This window comes from Dasypus novemcinctus, chromosome 11, assembly GCF_030445035.2.
Source record: "Dasypus novemcinctus isolate mDasNov1 chromosome 11, mDasNov1.1.hap2, whole genome shotgun sequence".
In the NCBI taxonomy this organism is placed as follows: domain Eukaryota; kingdom Metazoa; phylum Chordata; class Mammalia; order Cingulata; family Dasypodidae; genus Dasypus; species Dasypus novemcinctus.
The window spans coordinates 8,452,340-8,476,674 of NC_080683.1; the positions used below are offsets into that span (position 1 = coordinate 8,452,340).

At 40.2% G+C, this 24,335-nt stretch overlaps 1 protein-coding gene across 1 annotated transcript in view; it reads left to right on the top strand.

The window, feature by feature from the left end:
• Window positions 1-24,029, top strand: part of KCTD20 (potassium channel tetramerization domain containing 20) — a 43,328-nt gene extending 19,299 nt beyond the window's left edge. Inside the window, exons 2-8 of the mRNA XM_058306649.2 lie at window positions 9,696-9,899; window positions 12,194-12,467; window positions 15,244-15,346; window positions 15,709-15,829; window positions 17,320-17,517; window positions 18,968-19,078; window positions 20,499-24,029. Of these exons, the coding sequence (XP_058162632.1) occupies window positions 9,740-9,899; window positions 12,194-12,467; window positions 15,244-15,346; window positions 15,709-15,829; window positions 17,320-17,517; window positions 18,968-19,078; window positions 20,499-20,791 (1,260 nt within the window). The 5' untranslated portion in view covers window positions 9,696-9,739 and the 3' untranslated portion in view covers window positions 20,792-24,029. The remainder of the gene's footprint in view (window positions 1-9,695; window positions 9,900-12,193; window positions 12,468-15,243; window positions 15,347-15,708; window positions 15,830-17,319; window positions 17,518-18,967; window positions 19,079-20,498) is intronic.
• The last annotated feature ends 306 nt before the right edge of the window (window positions 24,030-24,335 follow it).

The following is a 24,335-nucleotide window of genomic DNA, read 5'->3' on the forward strand; positions in this document are numbered from 1 at the left end:
CCAAGTGTCCATCAACCAATGAATGGATAAACAAAATGTGGTATATACATACTGTGGAATATTATGCTGCAGTAAGAAGAAATGAAATTGGGATACATGTGATAACATGGATGAATCTTGAAGACATTATGCCAGGAAGCGGATTTGGCTCAACTGATAGAGTGTCTGCCTACCTCATGGGAGGTCCAGGGTTCAAACCCAGGGCCTCCTGACCCGTGTGGAGCTGGCCCACGTGCAGTGATGATGTGTGCAAGGAGTGCCGTGCCACACAGGGGTGTCCCCCGCATAGGGGAGCCCCACATGTAAGGAGTGCACCCCGTAAGGAGAGCTGCCCTGTGCGAAAAGAGTGCAGCCTGACCAGGAGTGGTGCTGCACACTCGGAGAGCTGACGCAGCAAGATGATGCAACAACAAAAAAAAGAGACGCAGTTTCCCAGTGCCACTGACAAGAATACAAGAGGACACAGAAGAGCACACAGCAAATGAACACAGAGCAGACAACTGGGGGAGGGGGAAGGGAAGGGGAGAGAAATTTTAAAAAAAATTTTTAATCTTTAAAAAAAAAGACATGCCAAGTTAAATAAATCAGACACAAGAGGATAAATATTGCATGGTCTCACTAATATGAATTAAATATGAAGAATAAACATGTAAAGTTAAAAATAGGTTATTAGGAGATAAGAGGAGGGCTGTGAAGGAGAGTACTGATGCTTTATGTAGAAGTTTTAATTAACGTTACTGTAAATGCATGGAAATGCATAGAGTTGAGGGTAACACAGAGTGAGTAGCAGCTGGCTTATAAATGGGATTGTGGCTGAAAAGGGTAGTCTAAGGATATAAATGTCAATTGAAAAAAGCTAGAGAATAATCTAGCAACTCAATAACATAGTGAACCCAGAGGTGGATGACAATTGTGGTTAGTAGTATAAATGCAAGTATGTCCTTATGTGAACTAGAACAGATATACACCACTATTGCAGGGTAGTGGGAACGTGAGAAGCATGGGGAAAATACAATTAACATAACCAATGTACTATAGTTAACAGCAATACTGTAATATTCTTGCATCAGTGCCAAAGATGTACTGTGCTAATAATAGGGGGGTATGGGAAAAATATGCCAAAAGTATGCTTATGGACCAGAGTTAGTGGTAATAGTCTGATGATATTATCTCATAATCTGTAACAAATGTTCCATAACGGTGTGGTATGTTGGTGAAGGGTTGTTGTATGGGAATTCTGTATATGTCCATGATTGTTCTGTAAGTTCACAACTTCTGTAATAAAAAGATATTTTTAAAAAAGAAAAATTACATGTTAATTTTGGAATTAAGAAATTGATTAGGGAGAAGCAGATGTGGCTCGTGTGACTGACCTCCCACCTACCACATGGGAGGTTCCTGATTCGATTCCTGGTGCCTCCTGAAGAAGGCAGCAAGCTGCCAAAAGGGCAGGTGTGGCAAGCTGACACAACAAGATAATACAATGAGAGACACAAAAAGAGAAAACAATGAGAGATCAACAAAAGTAGGGAGCGGAGGTTCCCAGTGCCTCCTAATGACGAGCAAAACAGTGAGCTGACACAATAGGCAAGCTGATGACGCAACAAGAGGCAAAAGAAGAAAAAACATGAGAGATACAACAAAGCAGGGAATGGAGGTGGCTCAAGCAATTGGGTTCCTCCCTCCCACATCGGCAGTCCCAGTTTCAGTTCCCAGTGCCTCCTAAAAAAGAAACAAGGAAGACGAATAGACACAGCAAGTGCAAACAAGGGGTTGGGGAGAAATAAAATAAATACTTAGAAAACTGATTAGGGGAGTTGTAGCTCAGTTGGTTGAGTGTCCACTTTCCATGTACAAGGTCCCCGGTTCAATCTCTGATTGAACACAGATTAAACACTGTCTCTAACAATAAATTGCAGAATTACTTTAGTAATAATAGTTTCACACATATTTCTCTTAACATTTCATTGAAATGTGTTATGGCAGTAATATCTTTAGGTGAAGCAAGTGATTATTTCTATATAACAAGAGTAGTATAAACAATGCTACATATTGGTTAGCAAACTGGTACAGGGAGTCTGAATGACTGTGCAAAAGCGATTACCATAAATTGGAATTTATTCCAAAGAAATAAGTGGAATAGGTGTTCAAAGATTTATGTGCAAAGTTTACCATGGCATCATTGATTTTTTTTTTAAGATTGATTTATTTCTCTCCCCCCCCCCCCCAGTTGTCTGTTCTCTGTGTCTGTTTGCTGCATCTTCTTTGTCCGCTTCTGTTGTTGTCAGCGGCACGGGAATCTGTGTTTCTCCTTGTTGCATCATCTTGTTGTGTCAGCTCTCCGTGTGTGCAGCGCCATTCCTGGGCAGGCTGCACTTTCTTCCGTGCTGGGCAGCTCTCCTTATGGGGCGCACTCCTTGCGCATGGGGCTCCCCTACGTGGGGGACACCCCTGCGTGGCACGACATTCCTTGTGCGCATCAGCACTGCGCATGGGCCAGCTGCACACGGGTCAAGGAGGCCCGGGGTTTGAACCGTGGACCTCCCGTGTGGTAGATGGATGCCCTAACCACTGGGCCAAGTCTGCTTCCCGGCATCATTAATTTTTAAAGTATTTATCTTTCTATGTCAAGTGAACATTTTCTTTTCAGTGAGCAAGTAATACTTTTATAAGTGGTAAAAAACCAATAATACACTATATTTATGCAAAAAATAATAATCATTTTATCACAGGATTCTTATCTCTTACCGATAGGAACTGCAGCAGCAGTGACTCCAGAAACTACTGGTTTTCCCTTTCATTTCTGACAAACTATAGAAAGAATTAACAACTTCTAGAGTTAGTGATGGGTGAAAGGCAAGATGGTTTGGGAGAAGCCATATGATAGCAGGGGAAAAATATGGGAATATGAATCCAAGGACCTTGGAATCTACCTCTGCCTTTAACGAGATTTGTGATTTGGGGCAAGTCTTAACCTCTCTGGGGCTTGATTTTGGGGGGAGGGGGCGGACAGTAAAGTGAGGATAATTAATATAATTCTCCTAGAGTTGTTTGAGAATCAGATAAGATTAAGTTTGTGAGAGCTCTCTAATTGTGATAATGGGGAAATAATAATCAACATATATTGAGTGCTTTCTGTGTATCTGGCATTGCACCAAGCACTTTAAATGTATTACCTCATTTAATCTTTAGTATCAGCCCTGTACAGTTAATGGTTATTATTCTCTCTTAAAAGTGAGGAAGTTGAGACGCAGGGACTGATGCACTTGACTGACACCACTGCTGTACTTGGGAAGAGCAACAAGAGAATCAGGTCTCACCAGTTTGTCAGAGTTGTCTGAGGAAGACAGCACATAGCTGGGGAAGGGGGGCCTAGTGGAAATAACTTAGTAACAAGAGTATGTTTCTTTGCTTATTGTTTTATATTTAAACTTAAAACTAAATGGCTAAATTAAGGAGTTTGGTGAACGTATAGTAGGAAAACTCCAAGATTTAAAAATGTTAAGAGTAGACTAAAGGCTTAATTCTAGACTTGGTCTTATTTAACATTTTTAGAAATAATCTGTAAGAAGGAGATCAGAAAACCTTAAATATTCAAAAGACAGAATTTCTTCTGAGATAGGAACATGAGGCTAATTGGAGGGTTGCATGATGTAAAGGGAGTGAGCAGAAGCATGACAGGAAAGTTTCAGTAGAGTTGGTTTTAAAGAAAATATGCCCAGAGTACATTTTGAAGATGGTCGCTCTTAGCTATTTGGTTAATAGTCCTAAAGGATATTTTGCAGACATTTTGGATTATATCTGTCTTCTACCCTTGTCCTCTTCCCCTTTTTAACCTGTCCCCAGAAATCCGGGGTATGACTAGAGAGTATATGTGAAAAAAGATGGAAAACCTATTCATCTCTAACAGAAAATATTAGCAGAGGTCTGATTACTACACATAAAGAAAGCACAGTGGAAATTAGATAAAAAGTCAACACTGGGTAATTAAAATAGTTAAGGAAACGTAGGGGGTTTTGCCTAACAGACTGAGAAGACTAGGATTTTTCAGTCCAGAATGAAGATTTGGCAAAGATGTAATTACTTTAAAAATATAATTATGGTTGGGGAATGGATGTAGCTCAATGGTTGAGCACCTGCCTCCCACACACGAGCTCCCAGGTTCAATCCCCAGTACCGCCTAAAAGAAAAAAACAGAATCTATCTATCTAATTATAGGGTACTGATGAAAGGTAAATTGGTTCATTTACCAAATTCTGTGATTCGAAAACTTCTCCATCCTACCTCATCCTTACCACCAGGCTTGATGGAAGTTTGAAAACTTACAGAACTCATTATCTAGAGATATTTGACAGGCTGAACATTTTAAAGATTGCAGAAGCTCAGTTAGCTTGACCAAATAGTATATACTATATTCTTGCAGGGCGTTCTTGCAGGCTGCTCTGAGGGCTACAAAGATATATAAGGCAAGACCCCTGCCTTTAAGTTGCTTAAAGTCTAATTGAAGAAATATGGTATGTATCATGAAATATTAAATAAGACTAAAATATTTAATTTGAATTAAAAAATAGAAAGGCAAATGGAATTCAGTGCAATTGTCTAAGCACTTGCCATTTGGAGGGAGAAACCATTCATGGAAAGGAGATAGGTTTGAGCTAGTTTTTAAGATAAACATTTATTGTTGCCCATAACAACTATTTATTGAGTGCTCTCAGCAGAGTGCTGGGCTCTGGGGACAAAGCAGTGAACAAGCCAGAGTAGGGCCCTGTCCCCATGGGTCTGCGTTCTAGTGGGGGTGGGGGAGGGGGCTGGGAAGGCACTGCTGAGGAGGAAGTGACCTGTGCTTTGTGAGACCTCAGTGTGAATGAGCCAGCCCTGGGAAAGGGGGGGGGGCATTCCAGGCAGGGGAATAGCAAGTACAAAGGCAGGACACAGTCTCTGATGGGAGGCAAGTATGATTTGGGGGCAGAGAGTGAGGGGAAATACACTGTAACATGCAGCAAGAGAGACAGGGGCCAAAATATGAGCATACTTGAGGTCATAATAGGGAGTTTGACTTTGATTCGAAGAGCATTGGGAAGTCACTGAAGGGTATTTTAAGCAGGGGGGTTGATAACAATACATGATTTTAAAAAGCACTCTCTGGGAGAAAAACCCTCTGTAGTGAAAAATCTTACCTCACAGGATACACAAAAAATAATTTTAGAATGATCATAAGCCTAAATGTAAAACATAACTATAAAACTTCTAGGAAAAAAAATAGAATATTTTTGCAACCACGGGATAGGCAACAGTTTCCTTGGACATAGAAAGTACTAACCATACAATTTAAAAATTATTAAAAAGACTTCTGGGGGAGCAGATGTAGCTCAGTAGTTGAGCACCTGCTTCCTATGTACAAGGTCCTGGATTCAATCTCTGGTTCCTCCTAGAAAAAAAAACAAAATACCTCACCTATATGGACATGAAGCTAAAGCCATTTATTAGTCATGCCTTAGTGACATGGTTGAATCAAAGCCCTAATCTTAGAAGGTAATTTAATCAAAGACCCCTCAACTGAATCCGGTATAATCAAAGGGTATCACACCCAGAAGAAGAGATTTGTTTACAAATTCTTTCTCATTTTGGGATTCACAAAAATAATCTCAAACTGTTTGTCACAACTGTTACCAATCTTTTAAAAACCCTGTGCTTTCAAGATATATCCATGTTTTTAAATTTGATTGCCCCACCTCTATTCCTAGTTTTTAAAAGTCTGAATATATCAGTGGCAGGATATTTAACTTAATGGAACACTGGTTGGGTAAATATCTTGTTTTCTTCAGAAATAATTGATATGGGAAATTGCAAGCAAGAAGAAAATACGTAGATTTATTATGAAGAGATTATTTTGGATTCATATTTGAGATGATTGTGTTCTAGGGAGAAATCAGTATGTCTTTTTTTAGATACAGGGAATATATGCAGATAATTCCACTATCAAGGATTGTATGCCAATTTTCCAACATGGGGATATTACGATGCTGAAGGTTTTGATATACAGGATAAGCAAAATTAAGACTTGACCAAATATGGTCTTTCATGGCAGGCCTGTGAAATAATAAAATATGTATTTGTGTAACTCTTCATAGTGTCTATAAAAGTACTTTGGTATATTTTGTGAAAGTGAAGCTTGACCTAGACTTGTTGGGTCTAGGTTTTCTTTCTCCTCTACTACTATACAGTCTGAGTTCCATTGCCATATTAATATATTTTTAAGTTCTGGTTCTTTTCTGAAGCAGTCTCTTCACTTATGGTTATTAGGTGTGCCATGGGTGTTAATAATCCTCTGGTTCTACATTGCTTTGACTTTAGGGCTGTGTTGGCAAAAAAAATTGTTTTGTAGCAATTGAGAACTATATTGCTTATTTCTTAGTTTTTGTTTTCTTAGATCTGTTCTGAGAATAAAAATTTATTTGGGGGATGGTGACAGAATTGAACCATGGTAGGCTATGAAAATAAACATTCAAAATTGAATGAAACATCCATCCTGAAAGGGGAGTAGACCTATATCATAATGTTTAAACTGCCTGCTCTGGTGCATGTTGAAGAATGTGGTGTCATTTAGCTTGCTTCTTAGGTTTTATAGGTTAAAAAATCTTCATTCTACCCTTCTGGGATTATAGGGAGATTAGAGTTACAGGGGGCTTTGGAAAGTGTTGGCTTGAGTGACTTTTTTTTTTTTTTTTTTTTTAAGGAGGTACTGGGGATTGAACCCAGGACCACATACATGAGAAGCAGGCGCTCAACCACTGAGCTATCTCCGCTCCCTTGAGTGACTTAAGTGTACGTCATTAGACATTAATCCGAGGGTGGCGGACTTGGTCCAGTGGTTAGGGTGTCCGCATACCACATGGGAGGTCTGCGGTTCAAACCCCGGGCTTCCTTGACCCGTGTGGAGCTGGCCCATGCGCAGTGCTGATGCGCGCAAGGAGTGCCCTGCCACGCAGGGGTGTCCCCCGCGTAGGGGAGCCCCACGCGCAAGGAGTGCACCCCGTAAGGAGAGCTGCCCAGCATGAAAGAAAGTGCAGCCTGCCCAGGAGTGGCGCTGCACACACGGAGAGCTGACACAGCAAGATGACGCAGCAAAAAGAAACACAGATTCCCGTGCCGCTGACAACAACAGAAGTGGACAAAGAAGACGCAGCAAATAGACAAAGAGAACAGACAACCGGGGTGTGGGGGAAGGGGAGATAGATAGATAGATAGATAGATAGATAGATAGATAGATAGATAGATAGATAGATAGATAAATAAATCAATCTTAAAAAAAAAACATTAATCCTGAGAGGATTTGAAAAAATGGAGTTCTGAGGCTAAATCTATTTGGGAAGAGTCTATAAGCATTCTGATCTTTTCATTGCAGTATTGTTCATAATTTAAAATTAGAAACAACTTGAATATTTCTAAATAGGCGAGTAGAGCCATAGAATACTATCCAACAGTTAAAAAGAAATGAACTAGATCTCGACCTTTAACATAGATGGATCTCAAAAACATTGTTAGAAAGACATATTACAGAATAAGAATGATACATACAGTATATATTTTTTAAACTTTTACCAGCATATCTGTATGGTATGAATGCATTTTTTAAGGTCTGAAAGGATTTCTACCAAGCGAATAATGATAGTTACCTGGAGAAGTGATTGGGATTGGGGATGACAACCAAAGGGTCTTTTTCTGCCTTACCTGTAGTGTTTGCATTTTTTAGAAGGGAATATATTCATGCATTATTTATAATAAAATTAGTTAAATATAAGTAAAATACCTGTTAAGTGCTCAGAAAGTTAACTTTCTTTATCTCTTTGGAGATAACCTGCACTGCTAAGTTCCAAGTACTTATGACCACTTATTAATCCACTGTATGCACATTAAACTGAGTTTTGATGCCTGATTCTATAAACTAGGAAAGAAATGTTTGCATTGTATTCCATTTTAACAAAGCTGAAATAACAGCAGGCTCATTCAAGCTTATTGTGTATCAGTCCATGAGATCTTTTGGAGAGCAACAATGAGAAGTTTGAACCAGCAGCTAGGGAAGAGTGGAGAAGAACAGCTAGAGACAGAGTGACACATATGGTTCAAAACCAATTAAATTTAAAGAAACAAGACCCTCTTTCTCTTGGTAATGCTCTTCCCAGTGTCAGGACCTTCTTGATCCTGTTCTCTAGACTTGATTTGATATTCTCTAAGTCAGACTTGAAGGCAGTTATGATTCTGTTTGACCTTACCAGTTGCTGGGAATCAGTTTTAATTTGCTGTATTTTTTGCAATGTAAATATTTTTTTCTTTAAGAAAGGGCAAACCTGAAAAAGGTAGAGCCACATGACAGTTTTTCTATTGGACCATTCACTTATTCCATCAGTTTGCCTTATGTTGTAAGAGTCGTCATCAAAGAATAAAGATTTCATCAACTGAAAGGACGTGTTTTCAGGCACATGTATTAATCCATGTTTTCAACGTGGTCATTTTATATTTCATCTAAGTTAAGACAGCCCAATAAAATAGCTCTCTTATTCTTAGGTTCTAAACAGACCAACTTTTATGCTTAAAAATATTTTAACACAGGTCATGAAGAGACTCACATGTCACATTACAGATGTCTGTTCGCACCTCCTACATGCTAGGCATGTCAGGAAATTGAGAGTATTAAAACAAGTTAACTTCGGTGACCTTACTGCTTCCTAAAATCGTGGTACACATGCCATCCAAATGCATAAAAATTATTAGTGATTTAAGATAATTCTTCCACCAGTACAGCAAGTGGAAATTAGTATGGTATAAACTGTGAAAGTGCCAAACAGGGGTAAATGCTTTTAAGTAGTTGGGTAGCTGCTGTGGGTGGAAGGGTTGCAGGACTGGAATACCCTGAAGAAACACGAGGATCCCTCCCCCCTGCCTCATCAGTGCTGCCTAATCTGTGAGTGCTCTGCACGTGGAGAGCCCTCCCTGTGTGTTTTTCATGGTGATTGTGCACTACCTAAGGGAGAGGTGGTATGGCCAGCTCTACACACAGTTCCATCTTAGTGTAAGTTTGGGATGGGGAGTTGGGAGTTGAGCCTGAGCTACAGAAAGTGAATGAGACCAAAAGGAAGATAAAAAACAACTTGAGCACTACAAGTCAAATTTTACATTTTTTTTTTTAGTGTCGTGGCTTCTAGTTTCAGTGCTCATACTAGCAATATGGGTATGATTGTTTTTTAATTTCCTGGTACTCAATTGCTGCAGGAGTATACATGTCAAGTTTTTAAAACATATGGATAGTTATTTTTCCATCAGAACAACTGGACTCTCCCCCACTCCTCTCTGCCTTGTGTCTCTGTGGTATAAACACCACCAAATGATTGAACCACTATTTAATATGTAGAATTGATCATGAATGTAGCCAGAGCCATGGATTTGATATTTTTATGGATATCAAAATTGTTCTGTTGTGACAAGTTTATCAACATTCTCCATAATTTGGTAAAGATCCCATTTAAATCAGCCCAGTTCCTCAATATAAAATCACAAAAATATTAAAGATACCCATTTTTCCTGAGAACAAGAATGACAGCTGTCTTTGTCAGTTCTGGAGTTTGGTTTTCAAGCTATGGAAGTCCTTGGAGTCCTGTGCGGGCGAGTTGTAAATCACTTATGCTCCTGTCTTCCAGGATTTATCTCTGACCGAGCAGACAGCTGGGGATACAGCCTAAGGATGAACATTCATCGTGGCATTGGTGGCGATAGGCTATCGAGGCAGGAGGCCACCTGCCTGGTGGAGGATACCTCAGCTGCGGCCCAAGGAAAAGAAGCAAACAGCCTGGCTTCATCTGGTCTTCAAAACCCGCATTATCCTCTAGGTCCCAAAAATGATGGTATGGTGATCAGATCATAATTTGCTTTGTGAGCTTTCTGACACCTGCGCATCCCCTCTACATAGAAGGCATGAATATTCTTAAACTAAATATGTAGTTAATTGACTTAGCTTGCATATCACAATTATATAAAGCTGACCTTCATAGGAAATCTTCACTTTTTTAATCAGCCTAGCACATCTAACTTGGCAGTAATGGTACAAGAAAAACAGCAACTTTTGCTTAATGAGTACAGAGTGCCTGTTTGAGGTGATAAAAAGTTGGGGTAATGGACATTGGTGATGGTATTGTGAATGTAATTAATATCACTGAATTGTACCCTTGAAATTTGTTAGAATGGGAAATTTTGAGTTGTATATATTTTACTACAATAAAAAGTTAGAGAAAAACAGCAACAAGTTTGGAGTCAGAAGATAGATTCATATTCTAGCTGTAACCATGGATAAGATCCTTAATCTTTCTGAGCCCAGCTTCCCTAATCTGGAAGACAGAGATATTAGTATTCTTACCTCACAAAGCTGGTGGATTATTGGGTTAATGGATATAAAAGTTCTTGATAAACTGTTAGCTTCTTTTTAATTTTTAATAAAAACAATAGCAGCAGTCATAATAGTAGCTACCATTTATTGAGCCCTTACTGCACTAGGAACTTAAAATACAGACCCCTGGCCCAGGGGTCAAATCTGGCCTGCCCTGTTTTATAAATGAAAGGTTACTGGAACACAGCTGGGTCCATTCGTTTACACATTGTCTAGGTACTTTCTGCTACAGTGGTGGAGTTGAATAGAAGCAGCAGAGGCCATAGGACCTACAAAGCCGAAAATACTTTCTGGCCCTTGACAGAGAAGGTTTGCCTATCCCTCTTCTAATGAATCCTCACAACTATTATTGCCCTGTTGGTACAGATGAGGAAAGTGAAGACTTAGAAAGCTTAGGTAATTTGCTCTCAGGTTCACAGTGCATAGAGACTGGGATTTGAACCTGTGTCTTTCTGACCAGGCTGTGCTGTTATTATTTTATATATAACTGAAAAGCAGAGTCTGACTGCCACCTGACAATACACCATTAGAGAGAACTTGCGTGGTCTCCTTTCTTGTTCCTCACCCATTTAAGCAGGGTGAATCTATAACGCTTTATTTCTTTCAAAAAGAATGATTTGAAGAAAACATTCAAAAATGTTAACCAAGCTTGCCATTATCTAGGGGATGGGACATGTATGCATACTGTATTAAGTCTGTGCTTCTATAGGTTTGAAATTTTTCATTACATTTTTTAATAAATAACATATCTTAGGAGTACTGCCTATTTGAAAGAAGCCTCTGGTAATCCTTTTGTAAACACTTGCCCCTGGTGGTCTTTTATGTACACCCAGATTCCGCCCACTTTCTATCATGTGGTAGCATACATTTTTAAGTACTCACGTCCTTTATTTCAGTCGGTCAAAACAGCCCTGTGAGGTAGGTGGAGTGAGTGCGCTTTATCTTCATTTTACAGATGATGAACCAGGTTCAGAAAAATTAAACTTGTTGTTTAAAGAAAATAGCTTTTTGGTGATTACTAAGACAAAAACTGAGATTCCATGAATGAATCCTAACCCAGGGCCGCACGGCATTGGACAGTTCTGCTGAGAGCAGGGCCTGCCTCTTCTAAAAATAGTGTGGGTTGATGTTAGTGAGTCGGATTCTCCTGGGCACAGTGACAATGCATTTGTCTGTGAATTCCTAGGAAAAGTGATGTATATCAGACAATAAGGGACTATCATTATTCTTTCTTGATATGATATTTTTGGAGAAATATTTTTGAAGAATGTGGAAATTAATAGTTTTGGCACTCAGAGGTAGCAGGTTTCTTAAGTAAAACATAGGCAATGTAAGAGGATTATTTAGAGAGAGAAGTTAAAACAAAAAAGTAATGCTTCTGTGGAACATGACTTGGTAAGGGGTGGCAGTGGACTGCTGGTTTTCCATATAAATTTTTTACTGTTTCATTTAAAACAACAACAACAAAAATGTATGTTTACTTTAAATTTGTAAAGTCATTTTATTTTAGAGTATGGGCATTCCTGCTTTCATGCCTCCTGTCCCCAGTCCCTCACCCCAGCACATGTGGGAAGTAGCTTGGAGGGATCCAGTCTGTGTCTTTAGTTTGTATTTTTTTTACCTGCTTTAGGCAAAGGTTTTGCCCGTGAATACCTAAAAGTTTGTTTGGGGCTTTACTTTTTTTTTTTTAACAAAAGTTTTCTCCCAAGGCTTTTTCTTCTCAAGTTCTTTTGGTTTGTTTGTATGATCTTTTAGACCTTTCACTTGACTATGCCTCTCAGCCAGCAAATCTTCAGTTCCCTCACATAATGCCACTTCCTGAAGACATCAAAGGCTCTTGCTTCCAAACTGGGAATAAATGGAACCATGAACCCTTTATTGCTCCAGAGCGATTTGGAAACAGCAGTGTGGGCTTTGGCAGTAACTCCCATTCCCAAGCGCCAGAGAAAGTGACACTTCTTGTAGATGGCACCCGATTTGTTGTGAATCCACAAATTTTCACTGCTCATCCGGATACCATGTTGGGAAGGTAATTGATAATTTCCTTCCAAATTCACGATATTCTGTAGAATTAGTACAAGGAAGTGCTGTTTATCTAGCCTTAGATGTGCATATAGAAAGCATTGCACTGCTTATTTTTCTACTTTTATAACTTTGTGAGAAAGGGAGGGCAAACTGGTAAAATTCTTAAATGTGTTTGTGATTTTTTTAGATAATTTTGTATTTATTTTATTTACAAAGCCAATGTAGTGAAATGAGCTTTCACTACAGGAAGTAAAATCTAGTTAAACCTATGAAGAATTAAAAAAAAAATGCTGATTCTCTTTCCCTACTCTCCTATAGCATCGGTCTAAGACAGTAGTCAGATTTTTTTAGTGTCTTTTATCCACACTTTGTATAACCTCGCAAAAGTAATGCTTTCTGAGAAGTTGCACATGTTAAAGATGCTAGGATAAGGTAAGGCCTGTCATGTTCTCCCCTTCCCCCACCTCTCCTTTTAATAAAAAATAGAATTAGACAAATGTTCCACATGACACAGGAACAAAGCCATTTTACTGAAAAGCACTTTGTCATCTCTTGCCAGTTATTCTTGGCAATAGATGTTATTCTGTCATCTTCTAATGCCTCTATCACTATTTATGCTTTTGAAACTGGATTCTTTCTACTTGGCTGTTTTGTTGCTTCATGATTGCTCTCTTTATGCATGTTCCATTCTCCGTGCTGCTTCATTTACACTATATCCTTATCCTCCTCTTACAGCCTCCAACCCTAGCTTTTTAGGCTTAGGGTTTAGGATATAGAGAATGCTGCTAAGGAGGAACACTTTCCAGGAATTATTCTCGGATTCTTGGGCTGGGAGTTAGGATAGCCTATTTCTGGGCAAACATAGACCTTTAACATGAGAAAGACCAAATTAGGATAAGATTAAAAATAGTAATAATAATAGTGTATGTACATGTATCCACATACATATATATGATTTACTGAGGATTTCTGTCTACTTAGAAGTAGACTTTATTTTATTTAAAGATCTAATCTCATTCAGGACTTTGAACTACTTTGAACTAAATTAGAAATCAGAATGGATCATTCATTTGCTGGATTCTGGCCTAAATGGAATTATTTTGTGAATGCACACACATAAATTTACAGTGAACTAGAACCAAACCTATATATTTCTCAAATATCTGAATTAAGACGAAACTTAGAATAGTAAAACATTTTCCAGACTGGCCCTACATTTCATCAGGCTTGACTTCCTTTCTCAGCCTTGGCACCACCTCTATTGGGTGCCCCCCACCCCCCAAAAAAGTCTTCCTCAGTGTGGGCCGGCTGTTTGAGGTACATGGCCTTTGGAAGTGGTTACCAAGAGAAGAAAGGCAAGGATCCTCTCAGTAACAGATTAGGTGACATCTGGGTTCTTTGGATCTATTAATGGGTTATCACATGAAAAGAGTTTGGTTCTTTATTTAGGTAATTGGTTCATTCAGTTGAGAAGACAAAGGTCACAAATTCTGTGTGTTTAGGTTTGTTCTGTGGTGACATACGGTATTTGTAAACCTAGTTGGTGAACTTACAGAGATGTAGGGCACTAGTCATGAGGCGATGAGCTGAGAGCAGGTGGATGGAGTGATGCAAATCCATGCCACTATACTAGATAAACAACTCTGAGCTTAAGTCCTGCTGATGACAGATAGAGAGGATTGTTATTTATGGCTTGTTGTTCACTATTCTGATTCATAGCTGTTTCAGCTAGACTTCATCCAGAACAGAGCATTCCAGAAACATGTCACTACTTTTATTAGGATGAATTTCTTACACATGGAACAGTGATTTGGAAAGCATGTGATATAGGAATCTTTTTCAGACCTCTAAAAGGCAGCCACTTTAGAATGGAGGATAACAACTCTCAACAGTTGAACAACAGGTCTTCCCAGCAGGCTAAGGAAGGAAATGGTAATGAGTCCTGATCGGGAAATAACTCAGGCAGGCTGAAGATATCTGACTGCCCTTCTTGCTCTTTGTGCTGGGCTTCCCATTCCACAGTTCATACATAGAATTACAGTAGGAGTAGTAACATTTGTGTGGCCAGTTAACTGGAGAGGATCTAAGAGAAGGGAGGAAGGATGGAAAGAAGTAAATAAGAAAAGCAAGAGTTCCTCTGTTGGGCCACTGAAATTCCCATCATTAGAGTTACTCTGCTATAATAAAGGTTTTTTTTCCCCTAGAGCTCTACTATTAAAATATACCAAGAAAGGAAAAACATTAACAAATCTGTAGCTATTAATACAGATTCATTTATTAGATTAGAACTCAGAAATATTGAGGAATGGCACAATGGACAGGTAAACTGTTCACGGAAAGAGGAAGGGAACAGGAAAGGTCAGGAGCATGAAGCACTGTCTTCCCAAGCCGTAACGATGTACAGGCAGGTTCCTGGGCAGTGGGGAAGATGTGAAAAGCAGCCACCACAGATTTCAGAGATGTTCAGGGGCCAACTCTGCAGTTCATTGTACTGCATTTGCTGTTAAAGAAACTCACTGCACGTGAACTTTTAGGACTTGCTGCTTCATCCCTCTTCACACACAAATGCTCTAAGCAATTGCTACTTTCTTTTCCTGTCTGAAGGGAGCTCTCTTAATACTTGAATACATCCATAGGGGTTGGATCCCAGTGCTGTTTTTAACTTAAATTATAAAGGAATGAAATGGAGTCTTCCAGAATGAGTTGGCAGAGAGAAATCTCATCTGTGAAGAAATCTCATCAGCTGGAGTTGGTAACAGTGTTGCCTGGGTGTCTTTCAGGATGTTTGGACCAGGAAGAGAGTACAACTTCACACGGCCCAATGAGAAGGGAGAGTACGAGATTGCTGAAGGAATCAGTGCAACTGTATTTCGTACAGTGCTGGTGCGTGCTTTGCCTTTTTTGTTGCATCCTTTTTCCCAGGGGAATGTGTGGTCAGTAGCCTTGAGAGTCCCATCAAACTATGTTATTAAGTTTCCTGGGTTCCAATTGTTGCCTTTCCCTTATTTTTTATTCCTGGAAACTTTAAGTCCTTCTTGCTTCTGTGACCTCCATTAGATGTCAAGTTCTGGGTTCTGGTTAAACATGTCAGGATAGCCAGGAGTCTCTGCCATCTAATGAATCAGTCAATTTGGTGATAATTCCAGTAACCCATCACTTTAACAGAATCAATAGCGAGTAGGGTAGAAGAAGAAATTTTTCTTCATTTCCTTTGCCTACATTTCTTCTTCCTAATTTATATACAGGATTACTACAAAACTGGTATCATCAATTGTCCTGATGGCATCTCTATCCCAGACCTTAGAGATACATGTGATTATCTCTGCATTAACTTTGACTTCAACACTGTCCGATGTCAAGATCTGAGTAAGTACAGGAGCTGCCACCTGCATTTACTTTGGGTTTGCTTAGAAATGACTGATATTTTTGTTGTTAAATAGAAGGGATTTCAAGTGTGGGTTGAAAATTATCTGCATAGACTTGATACTAACTCATTCCCTCCCTGCTTTAAAGCACTTGAGGAATTAGAGTGAAAAAAGGACAACAGGTAGTGGTTTCTAAATCTAGCTTGACCAGTGAGTCACCAGGCTAGCTACTTGCCCTCTTGGGACCCTGATAATGCTCAACTGTTTAACAAATAATGACACTGATTCTCAGACATGAGGAAAGACTCAATAATAAAGTCAAACAACATAAATTGATTTAGATTTTTTTACCATTTATTTTATCATTATTAATGTTTGCTAAATGCTCTGTAGATGTGCACTCACTTAAATCTTATATTAACCTTGAAAGCTGGGTGATATCATTTAAGAAATATTATCATTTGAGACTGAAAAATTAGCTTACTCAAGATTCTAAGTGTTAGAGTTGGAATAAGAACCTAGATTATCTGACTACAAACTCAGTGCTCTTATCACTGCCTAGGCTTCCTGAAATTATTATTATTATTATTATTTTAAGATTACTCCTCCCCCCCATTGTCTGCTCTCTGTGTGCATTCGCTGTGTTCTTTGTCCGCTTGTATTCTTGTCAGTGGCACCAGGAATATATATCTCTTTTTGTTGGCATCATCTTGTAGTGTCAGCTCTCCGTGTGTGGGGCACCACTCCTGGGCAGGCTGCGCTTTTTTCACACCAGGCGGCTCTCCTTACGGGGCACACTCCTTGCGCGTGGGGCTCCCCAACGCGGAGGACACCCCTGCGTGGCAGGGCACTCCTTGCACGTGTCAGCACTGCACGTGGGCCAGCTGCACACAGGTCAGGAGGTCCTGGGTTTGCACCCAGACCTCCCATGTGGTAGGCGGAAGCCCTATCAGTTGAGCCAAATCTGCTTCCCATCCTGGGATTGTTTTAAAAATTCACGATGGCATTTCCCTGAATATTCTGTGAAGGCCTCTGGACTTGTGGTTTCTCTTGGGTCTGATAAACCTTAGCGCAGAGTCCCTTAGTGTCTTCAAATTTCAGATTATTCCTCTACTATGATATTCTAACTCCTTGAAATTGGAGTCTAGAGCATCTTCAGACTAGGTACTACAAAGAGCAATCCCCAGATGATGCTTCTGTATCTTGTAGAATTAATGTTTATGGGCTAACATTGTATGTCCAATAAACCTCAGTTGATCAGAATGCTTAGGGATTATTAAACCTGAGTAAGTTGAAGAGTGGTAGAATATTAAACATTATCTAGCAAAGTCAGCTTAGCTAACACTTTAGAGCAAGAAGCAAGGCCGTCGCTTTTAAATGGCGCACTTTTCCCAGCCTTATCAGTGGCAGCAGCTGTTACCTCGGTCTTTTGCACTGCGGTGCTGTGTGCGTTTGGGCAGAAAGCTGGTTCGTTGCGTTCTCTCTGCGCAGGTGCCCTGCTGCAGGAGCTGTCGAACGACGGTGCTCACAAGCAGTTCCATCTCCACCTTGAGGAGCTGATCCTGCCCATCATGGTAGGCTGTGCCAGGAAGGGGGAGCGAGAGTGCCACATCGTCGTGCTGACAGATGAGGATTCTGTGGACTGGGATGAAGATCACCCCCCGCCCATGGGGGAGGAATATTCCCAAAGTAGGAGCCCTCTGCAGAGTATAGATGCTTTCAGCAAGAAACACGCTGCCCAGAGCGCAGCGCAGCTCGGTCTAGAGCCCACAGCAGTGTGACTGCCGAGGCGGTCATCGGCGCACTCCCTGGATGATAAGCCTCCACCAGTGCAGGTCTACCCTCTAGGCTGGGAATACAGTGAATATTGTCCTGTCTCCCACTCTCACACCTGATGTCTGATACTGTGTCACATACAGAAGCAACACATTTAATGGTGTGAGCCTTCCCTTCATTCGCTTTTCATTTTTTAATCTTTTTGAATTGATAAAAATTCAGAATTCAAAAAATACAAAAGGATACAATTGAAAAGTCTTGTTACCACCCCTGCCCCATCCACCCAGTTTCCTTCAGGTTTTTATCTTTTCCAGGTATATTCAATGCATATACGTAAGGAATTACACTCAGGTTTTTTCCCTGTTTTTCACATGGTACTGTATTATACACACTGTTTAATATCTGTTGCCTAAAAAGGTTCCATGTTCTTTATTATGGCCGCATGGATTCCACTGCCGCATGAATGTGCCACATAATTTAACCATGCCCCCGGCTCATGGACATTGCCATTTTAAACGATGCTGCAGTGACTAACCTTTTATATAATATTTTCACACTTGTGTATCTCTATAGAGTAATATTCCTAGAAAGGGAATTTCTGTGCTTTGTCAAAAGCTTTGTGCTCTCATAATCTTGATAGATGTTTGCCAAATTATATATAATACATAAATGTACTAGTTTAAACTCGCAAACAATATGATAGGTTTTTTTCTCACACCCTCACCAACACTGTTTTATTAAACTTTTTACTTTGCCAGCAGGTAGAAAAAATAACATCTCATGGAGCTTGAATTTGCATTTCTCATTTGAGTGAGGCTGGATCTCTTTTTAGTTTTTAAAAGCCATTTTAACTTCCTTTTCTGTTAACTGTATTCATGATTTTTTGCCCATTACAAAATTGGATTATTGTCTTTTCTTTTACTTATTGATTTGTGAAAGCTCTATTTATGGCAGCTCTCTCTATATAAATATATTAAGGAAATTAGCCTTTTGTAGTATGAGTTGACAATATTTTTCCAATAGGCTATTTTTCTTTTTAGCTTTGCTAACGTTGGTTTTGGCTGTGCAGGGATGTTGTATTTTTATGTAGTTGGGTGCATCCATTTTTCCTTTATGGCTCCTAGGTTTTGCATCAGATGTAGAAAAACTTTCCTCACCCTGAAACTAAAGTTTTCCTCTGATTTTTTTTTTAATATATATTCTAATGGTTTATTTAGTTAGTTAATATTCCATCTTTGATCCATCCAGGTTTTTTGGCATCAGGGGTCAGGTATACCTTTCATTATCTGTTTTTTTAGATCATCTTCTTCCTATTATAGAGGTCTTTGCTCCATGACTAATGGCAGATTTTCTTTTCCCCCAGTTCTTTATAGCTCCAAACTCTACAGATTCTTCAAATACATTGAGAATCGGGATGTCGCAAAAACAGTGTTAAAGGAACGGGGCCTGAAAAACATTCGCATTGGAATTGAAGGTAAAAATCCCAGTGAATATTCAGGTTGCATGCTTATGAAGTAGGTTGGCTCCTAAAGCCACGGATTATATCCTCTAAATTCATGTTTCAGGGGACCTAGAAAGTAGGCACCCATAAAACTATTTTCCTACTCAGGCTTGAAGTATTCCTATTTTTGTCTTTGTTTGCTCTCACATTTCCTTTCCATTTTATTCCCAGTTTAAAAATGCTTTAAAAACAGTCACGAGAATAGGTTCCAGTTTACTCCCTTAGAATAGAGAGCAGTGAGGGCAAAGAACACTGGTATGTCAGTGTCGCAGGGCTTATGGGTTCACCATGCAAGAGGCCCATTCACCAGCAATCTTGGTAAGGATGTTTTTGGGATATGGAAGAACTCTTCTGAAAATTATATTTTGGGGGCTGAAAATATAACATTATTCCAATCATACATATATATTCCAAACATTTTCTTTGAGAAATGTCAAAGATATTTACAAAGTCCTTTAAATGGTCTTGAGCTCCCAGCCTGTGGTCTGAGCCCCATGGAAAGGTCTTGGAGATGATCCTTGGAGGATGCCGAAGCCATCTTAGTCCCCCCCCCCCCCCCCCCCGTGGGTCTTTGACTCTTGTCGCTACTCTTGCTTCCTCGCTCTCACCCACAAAACTCAGAAGACCCTCACTGTATCTTTTTTTTTTTCTTTTTAAGATAAATAGATAACATAAAATCTCACTGTATCTGACCTAGGTTGAAATTGAAAGTTGGAAGTGACTCTGAGATAATCCATTTGACATCTTTCCAGTGTGTCCTCTACTTATCTCTTGGGAAAACCCAGGGATGGGATGATAGGGATCTATCGTTAGAATATTCTTCCATATGTCTAATAGGTAACTATCTCCCTCTTCTGCCTTCTTTCTAGTTGTAGCCTCTGAATAACTTTATCTCCCTTTTCCATGTTACAGCCTTTCAGCTGTTGTAGGCAGCATCCCTTTTCTTTAGGCTAAATAGTCTACATTTCCTTAATTCTCCCTCATACAGTGTGCCCTGTAGGGAACAGAGTTAAGAGGACAAGATCTGTTAGCCATGCCATGGCATGATTTTTGTCCCATGGTATTGCTGCTGATAACTAAAGGCTCCTGAATCTAATAAAAGGCTGCTTCTCTGCTCCTTCTGTTAGAAAGGATAGAATTCTTTTTTACTTCCCTTGGATTAGCCCCTTTTAGGGACAGGACCTATTAACCCCAGGAGAAGAAAAGCAGCCATATGGGTGGTTGTGGTTGGGGCTGTGAGGACATGAGTCAGGGGCTAGGCAAATAGTTTTCATGCATACATAGTCTTTGGATTTGGGAGGAAATTGATGTGGTTAGGAAGCAAAGGAGAAAGTCTGGATGTCATAGTGAACAATTGGCCACCGTCATGGGGATGGGCCTTCTTCTCTTTCAGGTTATCCTACCTGTAAAGAAAAGATTAAGAGAAGACCTGGTGGCCGGTCTGAAGTAATCTATAATTATGTGCAGCGTCCCTTTATCCAGATGTCATGGGAAAAGGAAGAAGGGAAGAGTCGCCATGTAGATTTCCAGTGTGTTCGAAGCAAATCCCTGACTAATCTAGTAGCCACTGGAGAGGATGTCTTGGAGGACCAGGAGATACTAATGCATCACCCACCCCAAGTGGATGAACTTGACCGGCTAAATGCTCCACTTTCTCAGATGGCTTCTAATGACTTGCAGGATTAGGGCTAAATAGGGTTCACCCCTTCTGGAAGCTTTTCTCTCTCCAGAATGTCCATACCCAGTCCTCCCCATCCTCCTTGTGGTTTGTCTCACCCTCTATAGGGGACTGCTTCTTCTCCATCCTTTCCCCTTCTCCCATAATTACCACGAATCCTTTTTAGTAAGTTCATGCTTCCAGCAACGGATGAAGAAGCACTGGTATTTAAGCTACCAGATTTGCAGCAGCCCTGGAAACTTGAAAATTTGGGGTCTGGGGCTGGTCACTGAGTCTTTTATATAACTGCAAAAGCAAGAAAGGAAGTCAAGACTCCTGTTGCCTCATATTCAGCAAAATGATCTTCATCTGTTCACACTCAGTTCTTGTTTTTATACCAGGGAAATTGCTTAGTAGCAAAGGGACCAAACTTAAAAGGAGACAACCTCAACCTCCTAAAAGCAGGCAATGGTTAGAGGTTAAGGATGCTACTCCCGTTTCACAGTGTCTAAAAAGTAATTTTTCTTAAGAGCTTAAGTTGTTTTTTTCATTAATGCAGTGAACAATCCCAAACTACGCGCCTTCTTTGGCAGGAAGGGTAATGGCGTGACCATGTTTATGAACCCTTGTTAGTGTCGAGGTTTTTGAGCCAAGCAAATTCATTACTCATCTGTAACGAAACTCACAACTCGAATAGCACCTCCTGGCGTCGGTCCTCCTGGACGACCCTGGCTCGGAGCCGGGCGTGAAGCCGAGGGTCCTGACCCCTGGGCCAGCACAGCGCCGTGTGTGGCCGAGAGCCCTGAGGTACACTGGAGGCACCCAAAGGGGAAACGTCTCAAAAATGCTGTTTCTCAGGAAAGACCAGGGAAGGGGCCTTCGGTGTGAAGCTCTTGGGGAAATGTCACCTGCACAGGCTGTCCCCATGTAGTAGTGTTTTTCTTTGTATATTCTTTCATACCATGGAGTGTTTTTCAATACGAATACATTTCCATTTTTGAAATAGCCTGTCACACACTGGGTAAGAAAACAGTATCAGTGTTGTCCCCAAAGGAAGGGGAAACTAGGCCTAGTTTTTTATTTGCTCTGTCAGCTGTGTGTTAATGATGCATGGTATACAACAACCAGATCACTCTCTCCAGCCCTGACAGGACTGAAACATTTTCCTCAGATCCCTCCATGGCTGTTAACCAGCTGGCTCAAAATACAGCACCCTAGGTCATGACTGGTGAATGCCTTCGTTGTCTGGGAACCAATTCAGAGTCTAGAGACAGAAGTGTTTTAGGGTTTTCTCCCGTTCTGTTAGAAGTTGGCCTTGCACTCACCGATCCAAGGCATTTGTTCATCCACCATGTACAAAGATAGTCCAAGGCAAACTACTTGATTCCTTTTTATTTGCCTGCCCTAGTCGCAATCCTCCACAAGTAAAGTCACATAGGTGTTGAAAGATACTCTTTCTAGGTTTGAAGAACAAGTTTTCCTTAAGTGTGATCTCTGTGCATTACAGAAGTAAGTGCTCTATTCCTTCAGAAGGTGATGGAGTTGTGAGGGGTTGAATGAGCCATCCTACACCAGTCCTGGTAACCTCTGGCAACCATGTGCCAGGCTGATGGCCAGGGTTAAAGGTGTGTAACTTGTAGCCAAGGGTAGTTATTCTTTAAGTGAAACTAATTGGCTCTTAATTGAGGTCAGCTTTAGCCTTGACCTACCAGCCCCACATGCATACCCACTAGCAGTTTACCAACCTGGATGATTGTTTAATGGTGCTTCCTGAAGCTTCTCAGTTGACTTCCAAGTCATTACAAGGGAAATTAATGTTTGTATATTCTATGACCTTCATGAGTTTTTTTGATAAGCATGTGTAACTTCCCCTCAGCATACCACTTATATATTGTTGACAGTAAGTGTGAACACTCCAAACTAACACTCTAAAACTAATTAGCCCTTGCTTAGCAAAAAGCCAGGTAGGAAAGTATGTTATGTAATTCACATTTCTCTGTAAACAATTTTCAAAGGCTTTAATGAGCTAGCTCTTGCTTTTCTCCATTTTGAGTTAACATGCTCTTGGCCCCAAATCCATGGTGTTTAAGTGAGGTGGAAATCGGCGGTGAGAACCCATTTCCAGCGTCACTGGGTGATGGTGACTGAGGGAGCAGCTGGGGCCACAGGCTCCTTCTGGTGAAGAGAAAGGCTCCTTCTGCGCGTTCCCCTCTGACCTGGAGGAGTCCACTCAGCCATAACCGCTCTGTTGCTGGGTCAGGACGTCTGGCAACAGCAGGGCCTCTCAGGCCTCACGTGGACCACAGGTGGGCTGTCTTCATCCCTTTCAGAGTCATTTAGTGGCCAGCCCAGCAAAAGGTAAATGTTTTTCTCTTATAAAAAAGGTGGAAATCAGGTTTGGTGTTAAAATTTTTTAAGTGCCTAAAATAGTAAGCCAGGCTGTTTATACAGAGACATTTTTAAAAGAAAATGGTTTTACTCAGAGGCATCTCAGGAAGCCAAGATGAATCTGATTTGAGGTTTAGAATCTGAGTTTGTGTCTGCATCACATCACATATGGTTGTTTTGGAAGTACTTGCCTTTGAGGAGCTGGGGAGGAGTCAAAGAGACAGTGTTAAAAACTGTTAGGTTAGGTCATTATGTTATGGTTTCTCTAAGGTTGAAGAAAGGTATTGAATGAATGTGATAGCAAAAAGGGTAAGGAAGACAGAAAGTAGCTGAATCTACTACCCAGTATGTGATGGTCACTATTATTTAAATTCCAAAAGAACAGAATGATATCTAATGTATACAGTCTATGAAGATATTGTGTAATAAACCCAGGAAAGAAGGATGAACTTGCAAATAGTATTCCAAAGGATCTTTAAGTAAAACAAATATTCAGTGCATAGGCTTAAACTCAAGCTCTGTCATAAAGTTTGATAAGGAATTTTTTTTTCTATCAAGTGTCAATAGAAAGTTAAGAATCTAGTAATTTATTCAGTGCCATTGCTTGCCATCATCTTGAAATTGTTAAAATGCGGATAGTGGGGCCTGCACTCAGAAAGCAAACTGGATGGCTTCCTGGGGTTGGAGCCGTTTCTGTACTCTGGGTGCAACAGCCTCTGTAGAAGACATTCTATTTTTCTTAAAGGAAAAAATGCTTGTAGGTTTTTATGCTTTTACTTTGTATTTACTTTTAAAATTGTACTTGTTCACCTACTAGTGTTTACAAAATCCTATATTTGGGATGCTTTTTCTATAAAAATAAAATACTTTTCTTTTGTGTGTCTGTATTGTTTTTTAGCAGAAAATCAAGAAGTTAAAAGGGACTTAAAGACGTGGCATCATCCAGACCATGCAGAACAGAGCCTCTTCCTTCTCTGAAGGGGACACGGGGTTGCCTTGAGCCTGCATGTGCTTTTCCTGCCCTGCTGTTTCCTTCTAACTCAGGCTCCCAATCCCTTAGTGTTCCTGGTTAACTTGCACTCAAGACTCTTGGTCTATCAAAGCAACTAAGGAAGACCCCACATAGACAAATGTAAATTAGAGAAGGGGACTCACAAACTTTTGTTAGCAAGTAAGGAACAATGG